The sequence below is a fragment of the Oncorhynchus keta genome, unplaced genomic scaffold, assembly GCF_023373465.1.
Source record: "Oncorhynchus keta strain PuntledgeMale-10-30-2019 unplaced genomic scaffold, Oket_V2 Un_contig_12248_pilon_pilon, whole genome shotgun sequence".
NCBI classification, from domain to species: domain Eukaryota; kingdom Metazoa; phylum Chordata; class Actinopteri; order Salmoniformes; family Salmonidae; genus Oncorhynchus; species Oncorhynchus keta.
This window is the reverse complement of record NW_026277808.1, coordinates 1-12,500: the sequence shown is the minus strand read 5'-3', so window position 1 is coordinate 12,500 and position 12,500 is coordinate 1. Positions and strand designations below refer to the sequence as shown.

The window sequence follows — 12,500 nt, the reverse complement described above, 5'->3', positions numbered from 1 at the left end:
ATTATAATACTGTCTGATAGACTGGATACCTGGAACATTATAATATAATACTGTCTGATAGACTGGATACCTGGAACATTATAATATAATACTGCCTGATAGACTGGATACCTGGAACATTATAAAATAATACTGGACTGATAGACTGGATACCTGGAACATTATAATATAATACTGTCTGATAGACTGGATACCTGGAACATTATAATATAATACTGCCTGATAGACTGGATACCTGGAACATTATAAAATAATACTGACTGATAGACTGGATACCTGGAACATCATAATACTGTCTGATAGACTGGATACCTGGAACATTATAATATAATACTGTCTGATAGACTGGATACCTGGAACATCATAATACTAATCTGATAGACTGGATACCTGGAACATTATAATATAATACTGACTGATAGAAAATGGATACATGGAATGGATTATAATATAATACTGTCTGATAGACTGGATACATGGAACATTATAATACTGGCTCCAGATATACTGGAATCTCAGTTATAATATGAACTGATAGACTGGATACCCAGAACATTTGTCATAATACTGTCTGATAGACTGGATACCTGGAACATTATAATACTGTCTGATAGACTGGATACCTGGAACATTATAATACTGTCTGATAGACTGGATACCTGGAACATTATAATATCTGAATACTGCCTGATAGACTGGATACCTGGAACATTATAACTGTGTTATTGACTAATACTGACAAATGAGAACTACTGTCTGATAGACTGGATACCTGGAACATTATAAAATAATACTGTCTGATAGACTGGATACCTGGAACATTATAATATAATACTGTCTGATAGACTGGATACCTGGAACATTATAATACTGTCTGATAGACTGGATACCTGGAACATTATAATACTGTCTGATAGACTGGATACCTGGAACATTATAATACTGTCTGATAGACTGGTATACCAGTCATTATAATACTGTCTGATAGACTGGATACCTGGAACATTATAATACCCTGATAGACTGTGTTAGCTTTTGACAGCAGTTATAATACTGCAGTCCCCAGCCCGGCCAGGAGGAGGTGCTGCTCTGCTGTTGGGAGCCCCGTCTCTCCTTCCCCAGCGGCTCACACTCATACCGCTCACACACACCTTCCTACTGGTGGCGGGCCCCTGCCGAGACACGCTCCTCCCCTCTTTAGGAGCTCCTCCCACCTTCCTACTGGTGGCGGGCCCCTCCCGAGACACGCTCCTCCCCTCTTTAGGAGCTCCTCCCACCTTCGTACTGGTGGCGGGCCCCTGCCGAGACACGCTCCTCCCCTCTTTAGGAGCTCCTCCCACCTTCCTACTGGTGGCGGGCCCCTCCCGAGACACGCTCCTCCCCTCTTTAGGAGCTCCTCCCACCTTCGTACTGTGGTGGTTTTCCTTGGGAACGTGGTCTATAGGGACGAGACTGTCCTTTGGAACGTGCTCTATAGGAACGAGACTGTCCTTGGGAACGTGGTCTTTAGGAACGAGACTGTCCCTGGGAACGTGGTCTTTAGGAACGAGACTGTCCCTGGGAACGTGGTCTTTAGGAACGAGACTGTCCTTGGGAACGTGGTCTTTAGGAACGAGACTGTCCTTGGGAACGTGCTCTTTAGGAACGAGACTGTCCTTTGGAACGTGGTCTTTAGGGACGAGACTGTCCTTTGGAACGTGGTCTTTAGGGACGAGACTGTCCTTGGGAACGTGGTCTTTAGGGACGAGACTGTCCTTGGGAACGTGGTCTTTAGGGACGAGACTGTCCTTGGGAACGTGGTCTTTAGGGACGAGACTGTCCCTGGGAACTTGCTCTTTAGGAACGAGACTGTCTTTGTCCTTGGGAACGTGGTCTTTAGGGACGAGACTGTCCCTGGGAACTTGCTCTTTAGGAACGAGACTGTCTTTGTCCTTGGGAACGTGCTCTATAGGGACGAGACTGTCCCTGGGAACGTGGTCTTTAGGGACGAGACTGTCCTTGGGAACGTGGTCTTTAGGGACGAGACTGTCCTTGGGAACTTGCTCTTTAGGGACGAGACTGTCCTTGGGAACGTGCTCTATAGGGACGAGACTGTCCTTGGGAACGTTGTCTTTAGGGACGAGACTGTCCTTGGGAACGTGGTCTTTAGGGACGAGACTGTCCCTGGGAACGTGGTCTTTAGGGACGAGACTGTGTGGTTGAGTTACGGTCAGGCTGGTCTCTCTGTGTGGTCGAGTTACGGTCAGGCTGGTCTCTCTGTGTGGTCGAGTTACGGTCAGGCTGGTCTCTCTGTGGGGTCGAGTTACGGTCAGGCTGGTCTCTCTGTGGGGTCGAGTTACGGTCAGGCTGGTCTCTCTGTGGGGTCGAGTTACGGTCAGGCTGGTCTCTCTGTGTGGTCGAGTTACGGTCAGGCTGGTCTCTCTGTGGGGTCGAGTTACGGTCAGGCTGGTCTCTCTGTGGGGTCGGGTTTCGGTCAGGCTGGTCTCTCTGTGGGGTCGAGTTACGGTCAGGCTGGTCTCTCTGTGGGGTCGAGTTACGGTCAGGCTGGTCTCTCTGTGGGGTCGAGTTACGGTCAGGCTGGTCTCTCTGTGGGGTCGGGTTTCGGTCAGGCTGGTCTCTCTGTGGGGTCGAGTTACGGTCAGGCTGGTCTCTCTGTGTGGTCGAGATACGGTCAGGCTGGTCTCTCTGTGGGGTCGAGTTACGGTCAGGCTGGTCTCTCTGTGGGGTCGAGTTACGGTCAGGCTGGTCTCTCTGTGGGGTCGAGTTACGGTCAGGCTGGTCTCTCTGTGGGGTCGGGTTACGGTCAGCCTCCCCAGCTGTACCTCACAGTGTGTGATCAGTCTCTGCTTCACCCTGACAGGTTCCTCACTGGTCCGCCTGACAGACCCGATACGGCCCAGAGACTGACCGCTGTCGTTGACCGCACGGTCTACAGACTGCCCTTCATTCACTGACCCTGTGTGGTCTCTAGAGGGATCCCAGATCTCCGAGTGGTCTCCAGACTGCCCTTCATTCACTGACCCTGTGTGGTCTCTAGAGGGATCCCAGATCTCCGAGTGGTCTACAGACTGCCCTTCATTCCCTGACCCTGTGCGGTCTCTAGAGGGATCCCAGATCTCCGAGTGGTCGATGGACTGACCCCTCGTCGCCGAGCGCACGTGGTCAACAGATCGGCCGTTGTCATGTGACCGTGTCTGGTCGACGCAGGGCGTGAACTTGTGGTGTTGCCGTGCAGTTTGTGCACTCTCTCTAGCCGTACGACACAGCCCCGTGTCAGACACCTCGCCTTCACTACCTCGGCCAGCCAATCCTGTCCCACCGTCGCCGACACAAAATGGCTGCCGTCCTCAGTTTCCTCCCCGGTCCTGTCCGGGTCAGTCTTCTCACAGGCAACCGCGGAGAACAGCTCCGGGCTCGGCTGCTCACCGACGCCATCTTGGATGGCCGAGTCTCCATTCCGGCTCCCGTTACTCCTCAGACTGGTTGATCCACGGGGAGTCGGCTCTTCACGGTTTCCTACCTCTGGTTGTCCCACTGCCTGGCCCAGCTCTGTGAGAGAGACGGGGTCCTCTAGAACGTCGAGCTCCTCCTCCTCGGTGGTGTTCAGAGAGATGATGTCACTGGCGAGGTTGGGTGGACGGACGAAGGAGGGAGGAGGAGGAGGGAGGGAACGTGAGCTGGGGGTGGAGGAGAAGAGAGGTTTCCTGTGGCAGGAGCGCTCGGGCGACACGTTCAGAGAGATGTCTCGCAGGAAATCGTTACTGTTGGTTACTCCGCTGTTACCCAGGTCGACCAATGAGCTGTCAGCGTTGGCCAGGGCCCGCCCCTGTTTGGCACGGCGAGGGAAGGAACGCTGGACCCGTACTTCTCTTCCACCCTGGACGAAGTCATCGGAGGAGTTGAGGCTGAGCTGGGCCAGCAGGACCTAGAGACACACACAGAGAGAGACAGAGAGACAGAGAGACAGAGACACACAGAGACAGAGACACACAGAGAGACAGAGACACACAGAGAGACAGAGACACACAGAGAGACAGAGAGAGACACACACAGAGAGAGAGAGAGAGAGAGAGAGACACACACAGAGAGAGAGAGACACACAGAGAGAGAGACACACACAGAGAGAGAGAGAGAGAGAGACACACAGAGAGAGAGAGAGAGACACAGAGAGAGAGAGAGAGACACAGAGAGAGAGAGAGAGACAGAGAGAGAGAGAGAGAGAGAGAGACACACACAGAGAGACACAAACACAGGGGTTAGGATCTCTCAGGGGACACGATGTAGCTCACAATTTATGACCAGAGCCACTGTGGAGAAGGGATGGAGAGGAGAACGAGGCCTCGGGAGGAGTGACTGTAGGATGGAGAGGGAGAATGGGGCCTCGGGGGAGTGACTGTAGGATGGAGAGGGAGAACGGGGCCTCGAGGGGAGTGACTGTAGGATGGAGAGGGAGAACGGGGCCTCGGGGAGTGACGGTAGGATGGAGAGGGAGAACGGGGCCTCGGGGGGAGTGACTGTAGGATGGAGAGGGAGAACGGGGCCTCGAGGGGAGTGACTGTAGGATGGAGAGGGAGAACGGGGCCTCGGGGGAGTGACTGTAGGATGGAGAGGGAGAATGGGGCCTCGGGGAGTGACTGTAGGATGGAGAGGGAGAACGGGGCCTCGGGGGAGTGACTGTAGGATGGAGAGGGAGAACGGGGCCTCGAGGGGAGTGACTGTAGGATGGAGAGGAGAACGGGGCCTCGGGAGGAGTGACTGTAGGATGGAGAGGGAGAACGGGGCCTCGGGGGAGTGACTGTAGGATGGAGAGGGAGAACGGGGCCTCGGGGGAGTGACTGTAGGATGGAGAGGATCGGGAGAACGGGGCCTCAGGGGGAGTCACTGTAGGATGGAGAGGGAGAACGGGGCCTCGGGAGGAGTGACTGTAGGATGGAGAGGAGAACGGGGCCTCGAGGGGAGTGACTGTAGGATGGAGAGGAGAACGAGGCCTCGGGAGGAGTGACTGTAGGATGGAGAGGGAGAACGGGGCCTCGGGGGGAGTGACTGTAGGATGGAGAGGAGAACGGGGCTTCGGGGGAGTGACTGTAGGATGGAGAGGGAGAACGGGGCCTCGGGGGAGTGACTGTAGGATGGAGAGGGAGAACGGGGCCTCGAGGGGAGTGACTGTAGGATGGATCGGGAGAACGGGGCTTCGGGGAGTGACTGTAGGATGGAGAGGGAGAACGGGGCCTCGGGGGAGTGGACGGTAGGATGGAGAGGGAGAACGGGGCCTCGGGGGGAGTGACTGTAGGATGGATCGGAGAACGGGGCCTCGGGGGAGTGACTGTAGGATGGAGAGGGAGAACGGGGCCTCGGGGAGTGACGGTAGGATGGAGAGGGGGAGAACGGGGCCTCGGGGGAGTGACTGTAGGATGGAGAGGGAGAACGGGGCCTCGAGGGGAGTGACTGTAGGATGGAGAGGGAGAACGGGCCTCGAGGGGAGTGACTGTAGGATGGAGAGGGAGAACGGGGCCTCAGGGGGAGTGACTGTAGGATGGAGAGGGAGAACGGGGCCTCAGGGGGAGTGACTGTAGGATGGAGAGGGAGAACGGGGCCTCAGGGGGAGTGACTGTAGGATGGAGAGAGAGAACGGGGCCTCGGGGGGAGTGACGGTAGGATGGAGAGGGAGAACGGGGCCTCGGGGAGTGACGGTAGGATGGAGAGGGAGAACGGGGCCTCGGGGAGTGACTGTAGGATGGAGAGGGAGAACGGGCCTCGGGGGAGTGACTGTAGGATGGAGAGGGAGAACGGGGCCTCGGGGGAGTGACGGTAGGATGGAGAGGGAGAACGGGGCCTCAGGGGAGTGACTGTAGGGGAGAGGGAGAACTGGGCCTAGGATGGATGAGGGAGAACGGGGCCTCGGGGGAGTGACTGTAGGATGGAGAGGGAGAACGGGGCCTCGGGGGAGTGACTGTAGGATGGAGAGGGAGAACGGGGCCTCGGGGGAGTGACTGTAGGATGGAGAGGGAGAACGGGGCCTCGGGGAGTGACTGTAGGATGGAGAGAGAGAACGGGGCCTCAGGGGAGTGACTGTAGGATGGAGAGGGAGAACGGGCCTCGGGGGAGTGACGGTAGGATGGAGGGGAGAACGGGGCCTCGGGGGAGTGACGGTAGGATGGAGAGGGAGAACGGGGCCTCGGGGGAGTTACGTAGGATGGAGAGGAGAACGGGGCCTCGGGGGAGTGACTGTAGGATGGAGAGGGAGAACGGGGCCTCAGGGGAGTGACTGTAGGATGGAGAGGGAGAACGGGGCCTCGGGGGAGTGACTGTAGGATGGAGAGGGAGAACGGGGCCTCGGGGGAGTGACTGTAGGATGGAGAGGGAGAACGGGGCCTCGAGGGGAGTGACTGTAGGATGGAGGGGGAGTGACTGTAGGATGGAGAGGGAGAACGGGGCCTCGGGGGAGTGACTGTAGGATGGAGAGGGAGAACGGGGCCTCGGGGGGAGTGACTGTAGGATGGAGAGGGAGAACGGGGCCTCGGGGGAGTGACGGTAGGATGGAGAGGGAGAACGGGGCCTCGAGGGGAGTGACTGTAGGATGGAGAGGGAGAACGGGGCCTCGGGGGGAGTGACTGTAGGATGGATCGGGAGAACGGGGCCTCGGGGGAGTGACTGTAGGATGGAGAGGGAGAACGGGGCCTCAGGGGGAGTGACTGTAGGATGGAGAGGGAGAACGGGCCTCGGGGGAGTGACGGTAGGATGGATCGGGAGAACGGGGCCTCGGGGGAGTGACTGGATGGAGGATGGATTGGGAGAACGGGGCCTCGGGGGAGTGACGGTAGGATGGAGAGGGAGAACGGGGCTTCAGGGGGAGTGACTGTAGGATGGATTGGGAGAACGGGGCCTCGGGGGAGTGACGGTAGGATGGAGAGGGAGAACGGGGCCTCGGGGGAGTGACTGTAGGATGGAGAGGATCGGGAGAACGGGGCCTCGGGGGGAGTGACTGTAGGGGGAGTGACTGTAGGATGGAGAGGGAGAACGGGGCCTCGGGGGAGAGAATATTCCAGGTATACAGTCTTACACTGAGTTTCCTCTTGGGGGCTTTGTGTTTGGCGGTTGTTGCTCCCCTACGATGAGTCACAAACTTCCCTGGAGCCAAAACTGGAGACGGACTGAGAGAGAAGGAGGAGAGAGAGAGAGAGAGAGAGAGAGAGTCTATTGAAACCTGATTGATCGACTGATCAGCCTAGTGGTTAGAGTGTAGAGGAGGCAGGTAGCCTAGTGGTTAGAGTGTAGAGGAGGCAGGTAGTCTAGTGGTTAGAGGAGGCAGGTAGTCTAGTGGTTAGAGTGTAGAGGAGGCAGGTAGTCTAGTGGTTAGAGTGTAGAGGAGGCAGGTAGCCTAGTGGTTAGAGTGTAGAGGAGGCAGGTAGCCTAGTGGTTAGAGTGTAGAGGAGGCAGGTAGCCTAGTGGTTAGAGTGTAGAGGTGGCAGGTAGACTAGTGGTTAGAGTGTAGAGGAGGCAGGTAGTCTAGTGGTTAGAGTGTAGAAGCGGCAGGTAGCCTAGTGGTTAGAGTGTAGAGGAGGCAGGTAGCCTAGTGGTTAGAGTGTAGAGGAGGCAGGTAGCCTAGTGGTTAGAGTGTAGAGGAGGCAGGTAGCCTAGTGGTTAGAGTGTAGAGGAGGCAGGTAGCCTAGTGGTTAGAGTGTAGAGGAGGCAGGTAGTGGTTTGAGAGTGTAGTGGTTAGAGTGGTTAGAGGAGGCAGGTAGTCCTAGTGGTTAGAGTGTAGAGGAGGCAGGTAGCCTAGTGGTTAGAGTGTGGAGGAGGCAGGTAGCCTAGTGGTTAGAGTGTAGAGGAGGCAGGTAGTCTAGTGGTTAGAGTGTAGAGGAGGCAGGTAGTCTAGTGGTTAGAGTGTGAGGAGGCAGGTAGCCTAGTGGTTAGAGTGTAGAGGAGGCAGGTAGCCTAGTGGTTAGAGTGTAGAGGAGGCAGGTAGCCTAGTGGTTAGAGTGTAGAGGAGGCAGGTAGCCTAGTGGTTAGAGTGTAGAGGAGGCAGGTAGCCTAGTGGTTAGAGTGTAGAGGAGGCAGGTAGCCTAGTGGTTAGAGTGTAGAGGAGAGGCAGGTAGCCTAGTGGTTAGAGTGTAGAGGAGGCAGGTAGTCTAGTGGTTAGAGTGTAGAGGAGGCAGGTAGCCTAGTGGTTAGAGTGTAGAGGAGGCAGGTAGCCTAGTGGTTAGAGTGTAGAGGAGGCAGGTAGCCTAGTGGTTAGAGTGTAGAGGAGGCAGGTAGCCTAGTGGTTAGAGGAGAGGAGGCAGGTAGTCTAGTGGTTAGAGTGTAGAGGAGGCAGGTAGAGGAGGCAGGTAGTCTAGTGGTTAGAGTGTAGAGGAGGCAGGTAGTCTAGTGGTTAGAGTGTAGGAGGCAGGTAGTCTAGTGGTTAGAGTAGGTAGACTAGTGGTTAGAGGAGGCAGGTAGTCTAGTGGCTGAGTGGTTAGAGTGTAGAGGAGGCAGGTAGACTAGTGGTTAGAGTGTAGAGGAGGCAGGTAGACTAGTGGTTAGAGTGTAGAGAGGCAGGTAGCCTAGTGGTTAGAGTGTAGAGGAGGCAGGCAGGTAGCCTAGTGGTTAGAGTGTAGAGGAGGCAGGTAGCCTAGTGGTTAGAGTGTAGAGGAGGCAGGTAGTCTAGTGGTTAGAGTGTAGAGGAGGCAGGTAGCCTAGTGGTTAGAGTGTAGAGGAGGTAGGTAGTCTAGTGGTTAGAGTGTAGAGGAGGCAGCCTAGTGGTTAGAGTGTAGAGGAGGTAGGTAGCCTAGTGGTTAGAGTGTAGAGGAGGCAGGTAGTCTAGTGGTTAGAGTGTAGAGGAGGCAGGTAGCCTAGTGGTTAGAGTGTAGAGGAGGTAGGTAGCCTAGTGGTTAGAGTGTAGAGGAGGTAGGTAGCCTAGTGGTTAGAGTGTAGAGGAGGTAGGTAGCCTAGTGGTTAGAGTGTAGAGGAGGTAGGTAGTCTAGTGGTTAGAGTGTAGAGGAGGTAGGTAGCCTAGTGGTTAGAGTGTAGAGGAGGTAGGTAGCCTAGTGGTTAGAGTGTAGAGGAGGTAGGTAGCCTAGTGGTTAGAGTGTAGAGGAGGTAGGTAGTCTAGTGGTTAGAGTGTAGAGGAGGTAGGTAGCCTAGTGGTTAGAGTGTAGAGGAGGTAGGTAGCCTAGTGGTTAGAGTGTAGAGGAGGTAGGTAGCCTAGTGGTTAGAGTGTAGAGGAGGTAGGTAGACTAGTGGTTAGAGTGTAGAGGAGGTAGGTAGACTAGTGGTTAGAGTGTAGAGGAGGCAGGTAGCCTAGTGGTTAGAGTGTAGAGGAGGTAGGTAGCCTAGTGGTTAGAGTGTAGAGGAGGTAGGTAGCCTAGTGGTTAGAGGAGGCAGGTAGTCTAGTGGTTAGAGGAGGCAGGTAGTCTAGTGGTTAGAGGAGGTAGGTAGACTAGTGGTTAGAGTGTAGAGGAGGCAGGTAGCCTAGTGGTTAGAGTGTAGAGGAGGTAGGTAGCCTAGTGGTTAGAGTGTAGAGGAGGTAGGTAGCCTAGTGGTTAGAGTGTAGAGGCAGGTAGACTAGTGGTTAGAGTGTAGAGGAGGCAGGTAGCCTAGTGGTTAGAGTGTAGAGGAGGCAGGTAGCCTAGTGGTTAGAGTGTAGAGGAGGCAGGTAGCCTAGTGGTTAGAGTGTAGAGGAGGCAGGTAGCCTAGTGGTTAAGAGTGTAGAGGAGGCAGGTAGTCTAGTGGTTAGAGTGTAGAGGAGGCAGGTAGCCTAGTGGTTAGAGTGTAGAGGAGGCAGGTAGCCTAGTGGTTAGAGTGTAGAGGAGGCAGGTAGCCTAGTGGATAGAGTGTAGAGGAGGTAGGTAGACTAGTGGTTAGAGTGTAGAGTGTATTATTATATTATATTATATTATTATTATTATTATTATATTAGAGGAGGCAGGTAGCCTAGTGGTTAGAGTGTAGAGGAGGTAGGCAGCCAAGTGGTTAGAGTGTAGAGGAGGCAGGTAGTCTAGTGGTTAGAGTGTAGAGGAGGCAGGTAGCCTAGTGGTTAGAGTGTAGAGGAGTTAGGTAGCCTAGTGGTTAGAGTGTAGAGGAGGTAGGCAGCCAAGTGGTTAGAGGAGGCAGGTAGTCTAGTGGTTAGAGTGTAGAGGAGGCAGGTAGTCTAGTGGTTAGAGTGTAGAGGAGGCAGGTAGACTAGTGGTTAGAGTGTAGAGGAGGCAGGTAGCCTAGTGGTCAGAGTGTAGAGGAGGTAGGTAGCCTAGTGGTTAGAGTGTAGAGGAGGCAGGTAGCCTAGTGGTTAGAGTGTAGAGGAGGTAGGTAGCCTAGTGGTTAGAGTGTAGAGGAGGTAGGCAGCCAAGTGGTTAGAGGAGGCAGGTAGTCTAGTGGTTAGAGTGTAGAGGAGGCAGGTAGTCTAGTGGTTAGAGGAGGTAGGTAGACTAGTGGTTAGAGTGTAGAGGAGCAGGTAGTCTAGTGGTTAGAGGAGGTAGGTAGACTAGTGGTTAGAGGAGGCAGGTAGTCTAGTGGTTAGAGTGTAGAGGAGGCAGGTAGACTAGTGGTTAGAGTGTAGAGGCAGGTAGACTAGTGGTTAGAGTGTAGAGGAGGCAGGTAGCCTAGTGGTTAGAGTGTAGAGGAGGTAGGTAGCCTAGTGGTTAGAGTGTAGAGGAGGCAGGTAGCCTAGTGGTTAGAGTGTAGAGGAGGCAGGTAGTCTAGTGGTTAGAGGAGGCAGGTAGCCTAGTGGTTAGAGTGTAGAGGAGGTAGGTAGCCTAGTGGTTAGAGTGTAGAGGAGGCTGGTAGTCTAGTGGTTAGAGTGTAGAGGAGGCAGGTAGCCTAGTGGTTAGAGTGTAGAGGAGGTAGGTAGTCTAGTGGTTAGAGTGTAGAGGAGGTAGGTAGCCTAGTGGTTAGAGTGTAGAGGAGGCAGGTAGCCTAGTGGTTAGAGTGTAGAGGAGGTAGGTAGCCTAGTGGTTAGAGTGTAGAGGAGGCAGGTAGCCTAGTGGTTAGAGTGTAGAGGAGGTAGGTAGCCTAGTGGTTAGAGTGTAGAGGAGGCAGGTAGCCTAGTGGTTAGAGTGTAGAGGAGGCAGGTAGCCTAGTGGTTAGAGTGTAGAGGAGGTAGGTAGCCCAGTGGTTAGAGTGCAGAGGAGGCAGGCAGCCCAGTGGTTAGAGTGTAGAGGAGAGTTAGGTAGCCCAGTGGTTAGAGTGCAGAGGAGGCAGGCAGCCCAGTGGTTAGAGAGGAGGCAGGTAGTCCAGTGGTTAGAGTGCAGAGGAGGCAGGTAGTCCCAGTGGTTAGAGTGTAGAGGAGGCAGGTAGCCTAGTGGTTAGAGTGTAGAGGAGGCAGGTAGTTTCGTGGTTAGAGTGTAGAGGAGGCAGGTAGCCTAGTGGTTAGAGTGTAGAGGAGGTAGGTAGCCTAGTGGTTAGAGTGTAGAGAAGGTAGGTAGCCTAGTGGTTAGAGTGCAGAGGAGGTAGGGCAGTCTAGTGGTTAGAGTGCAGAGGAGGTAGGTAGCCTAGTGGTTAGAGTGTGATGAGGTAGGTAGCCTAGTGGTCAGAGTGTAGAGGAGGGTAGGTAGCCTAGTGGTTAGAGTGTAGATGAGGTAGGTAGTCTAGTGGTTAGAGTGTAGAGGAGGTAGGTAGCCTAGTGGTTAGAGTGTAGAGGAGGTAGGTAGCCTAGTGGTTAGAGTGTAGAGGAGGGTAGGTAGCCTAGTGGTTAGAGTGTAGAGGAGGTAGGTAGACTAGTGGTTAGAGTGTAGAGGAGGTAGGTAGACTAGTGGTTAGAGTGTAGAGAAGGTAGGTAGCCTAGTGGTTAGAGTGTAGAGGAGGTAGGTAGTCTAGTGGTTAGAGTGTAGAGGAGGTAGGTAGCCTAGTGGTTAGAGTGTAGAGGAGGTAGGTAGCCTAGTGGTCAGAGTGTAGAGGAGGTAGGTAGCCTAGTGGTTAGAGTGTAGATGAGGTAGGTAGTCTAGTGGTTAGAGTGTAGAGGAGGTAGGTAGCCTAGTGGTTAGAGTGTAGAGGAGGTAGGTAGCCTAGTGGTTAGAGTGTAGAGGAGGTAGGTAGCCTAGTGGTTAGAGTGTAGAGGAGGTAGGTAGACTAGTGGTTAGAGTGTAGAGGAGGTAGGTAGACTAGTGGTTAGAGTGTAGAGGAGGCAGGTAGCCTAGTGGTTAGAGTGTAGAGGAGGTAGGTAGTCCTAGTGGTTAGAGTGTAGAGGAGGTAGGTAGCCTAGTGGTTAGAGGAGGCAGGTAGTCTAGTGGTTAGAGGAGGCAGGTAGTCTAGTGGTTAGAGGTAGAGGTAGGCAGACTAGTGGTTAGAGTGTAGAGGAGGCAGGTAGCCTAGTGGTTAGAGTGCAGAGGAGGTAGGTAGCCCTAGTGGTTAGAGTGTAGAGGAGGTAGGTAGCCTAGTGGTTAGAGTGTAGAGGCAGGTAGGTAGCCTAGTGGTTAGAGTGTAGAGGAGGCAGGTAGCCTAGTGGTTAGAGTGTAGAGGAGGTAGGTAGCCTAGTGGTTAAGAGTGTAGAGGAGGCAGGTAGCCTAGTGGTTAAGAGTGTAGAGGAG

General features: G+C 54.1%; 1 protein-coding gene and 2 long non-coding RNA genes across 9 annotated transcripts in view; 1 reads left to right on the top strand and 2 right to left on the bottom strand.

The window, feature by feature from the left end:
* The window catches only part of LOC127917827 (uncharacterized), a 1,591-nt gene extending 651 nt beyond the window's left edge, over positions 1 to 940 (bottom strand). Inside the window, exon 1 of the long non-coding RNA XR_008097767.1 lies at positions 814 to 940. This is a non-coding gene — a long non-coding RNA (uncharacterized LOC127917827). The remainder of the gene's footprint in view (positions 1 to 813) is intronic.
* An 88-nt stretch (positions 941 to 1,028) lies between these two features.
* On the bottom strand, positions 1,029 to 3,891 carry LOC127917837 (proteoglycan 4-like). The gene is made up of 4 exons (XM_052500897.1): positions 3,877 to 3,891; positions 3,427 to 3,826; positions 1,341 to 3,346; positions 1,029 to 1,277 (listed from the first exon to the last, which is right to left on the bottom strand). The coding sequence occupies exons 1-4, from the start codon at positions 3,889 to 3,891 to the stop codon at positions 1,029 to 1,031; spliced, it is 2,670 nt and encodes an 889-aa protein (XP_052356857.1).
* Positions 3,892 to 7,177: 3,286 nt separating this feature from the next.
* Positions 7,178 to 12,301, top strand: LOC127917828 (uncharacterized). 7 transcript variants are annotated; one of them, XR_008097770.1, is made up of 6 exons: positions 7,178 to 7,501; positions 8,125 to 8,252; positions 9,211 to 9,306; positions 9,414 to 9,509; positions 10,822 to 11,073; positions 12,273 to 12,301. It is a non-coding gene; the product is annotated as an uncharacterized LOC127917828 (long non-coding RNA). The 7 variants fall into 7 exon arrangements; XR_008097773.1 differs by lacking the exons at positions 8,125 to 8,252; positions 9,211 to 9,306; positions 9,414 to 9,509 and adding an exon at positions 9,667 to 9,795 and having other exon boundaries at positions 7,178 to 7,373; positions 10,637 to 11,073; XR_008097769.1 differs by lacking the exons at positions 8,125 to 8,252; positions 9,211 to 9,306; positions 9,414 to 9,509 and adding an exon at positions 9,700 to 9,795 and having other exon boundaries at positions 10,637 to 11,073.
* The last annotated feature ends 199 nt before the right edge of the window (positions 12,302 to 12,500 follow it).

Bases quoted from the DNA above. Each gene is read 5' to 3' on its own strand.
- LOC127917837 (XM_052500897.1), bottom strand. The intron at 3,347-3,426 runs GTGAGCAGCCGA...GAGGAAACTGAG, and splicing joins GGCCATCCAAGATGGCGTCG to GACGGCAGCCATTTTGTGTC. The intron at 1,278-1,340 runs GTGGGAGGAGCT...ACCAGTACGAAG, and splicing joins GGCCCGCCACCAGTAGGAAG to GTGGGAGGAGCTCCTAAAGA.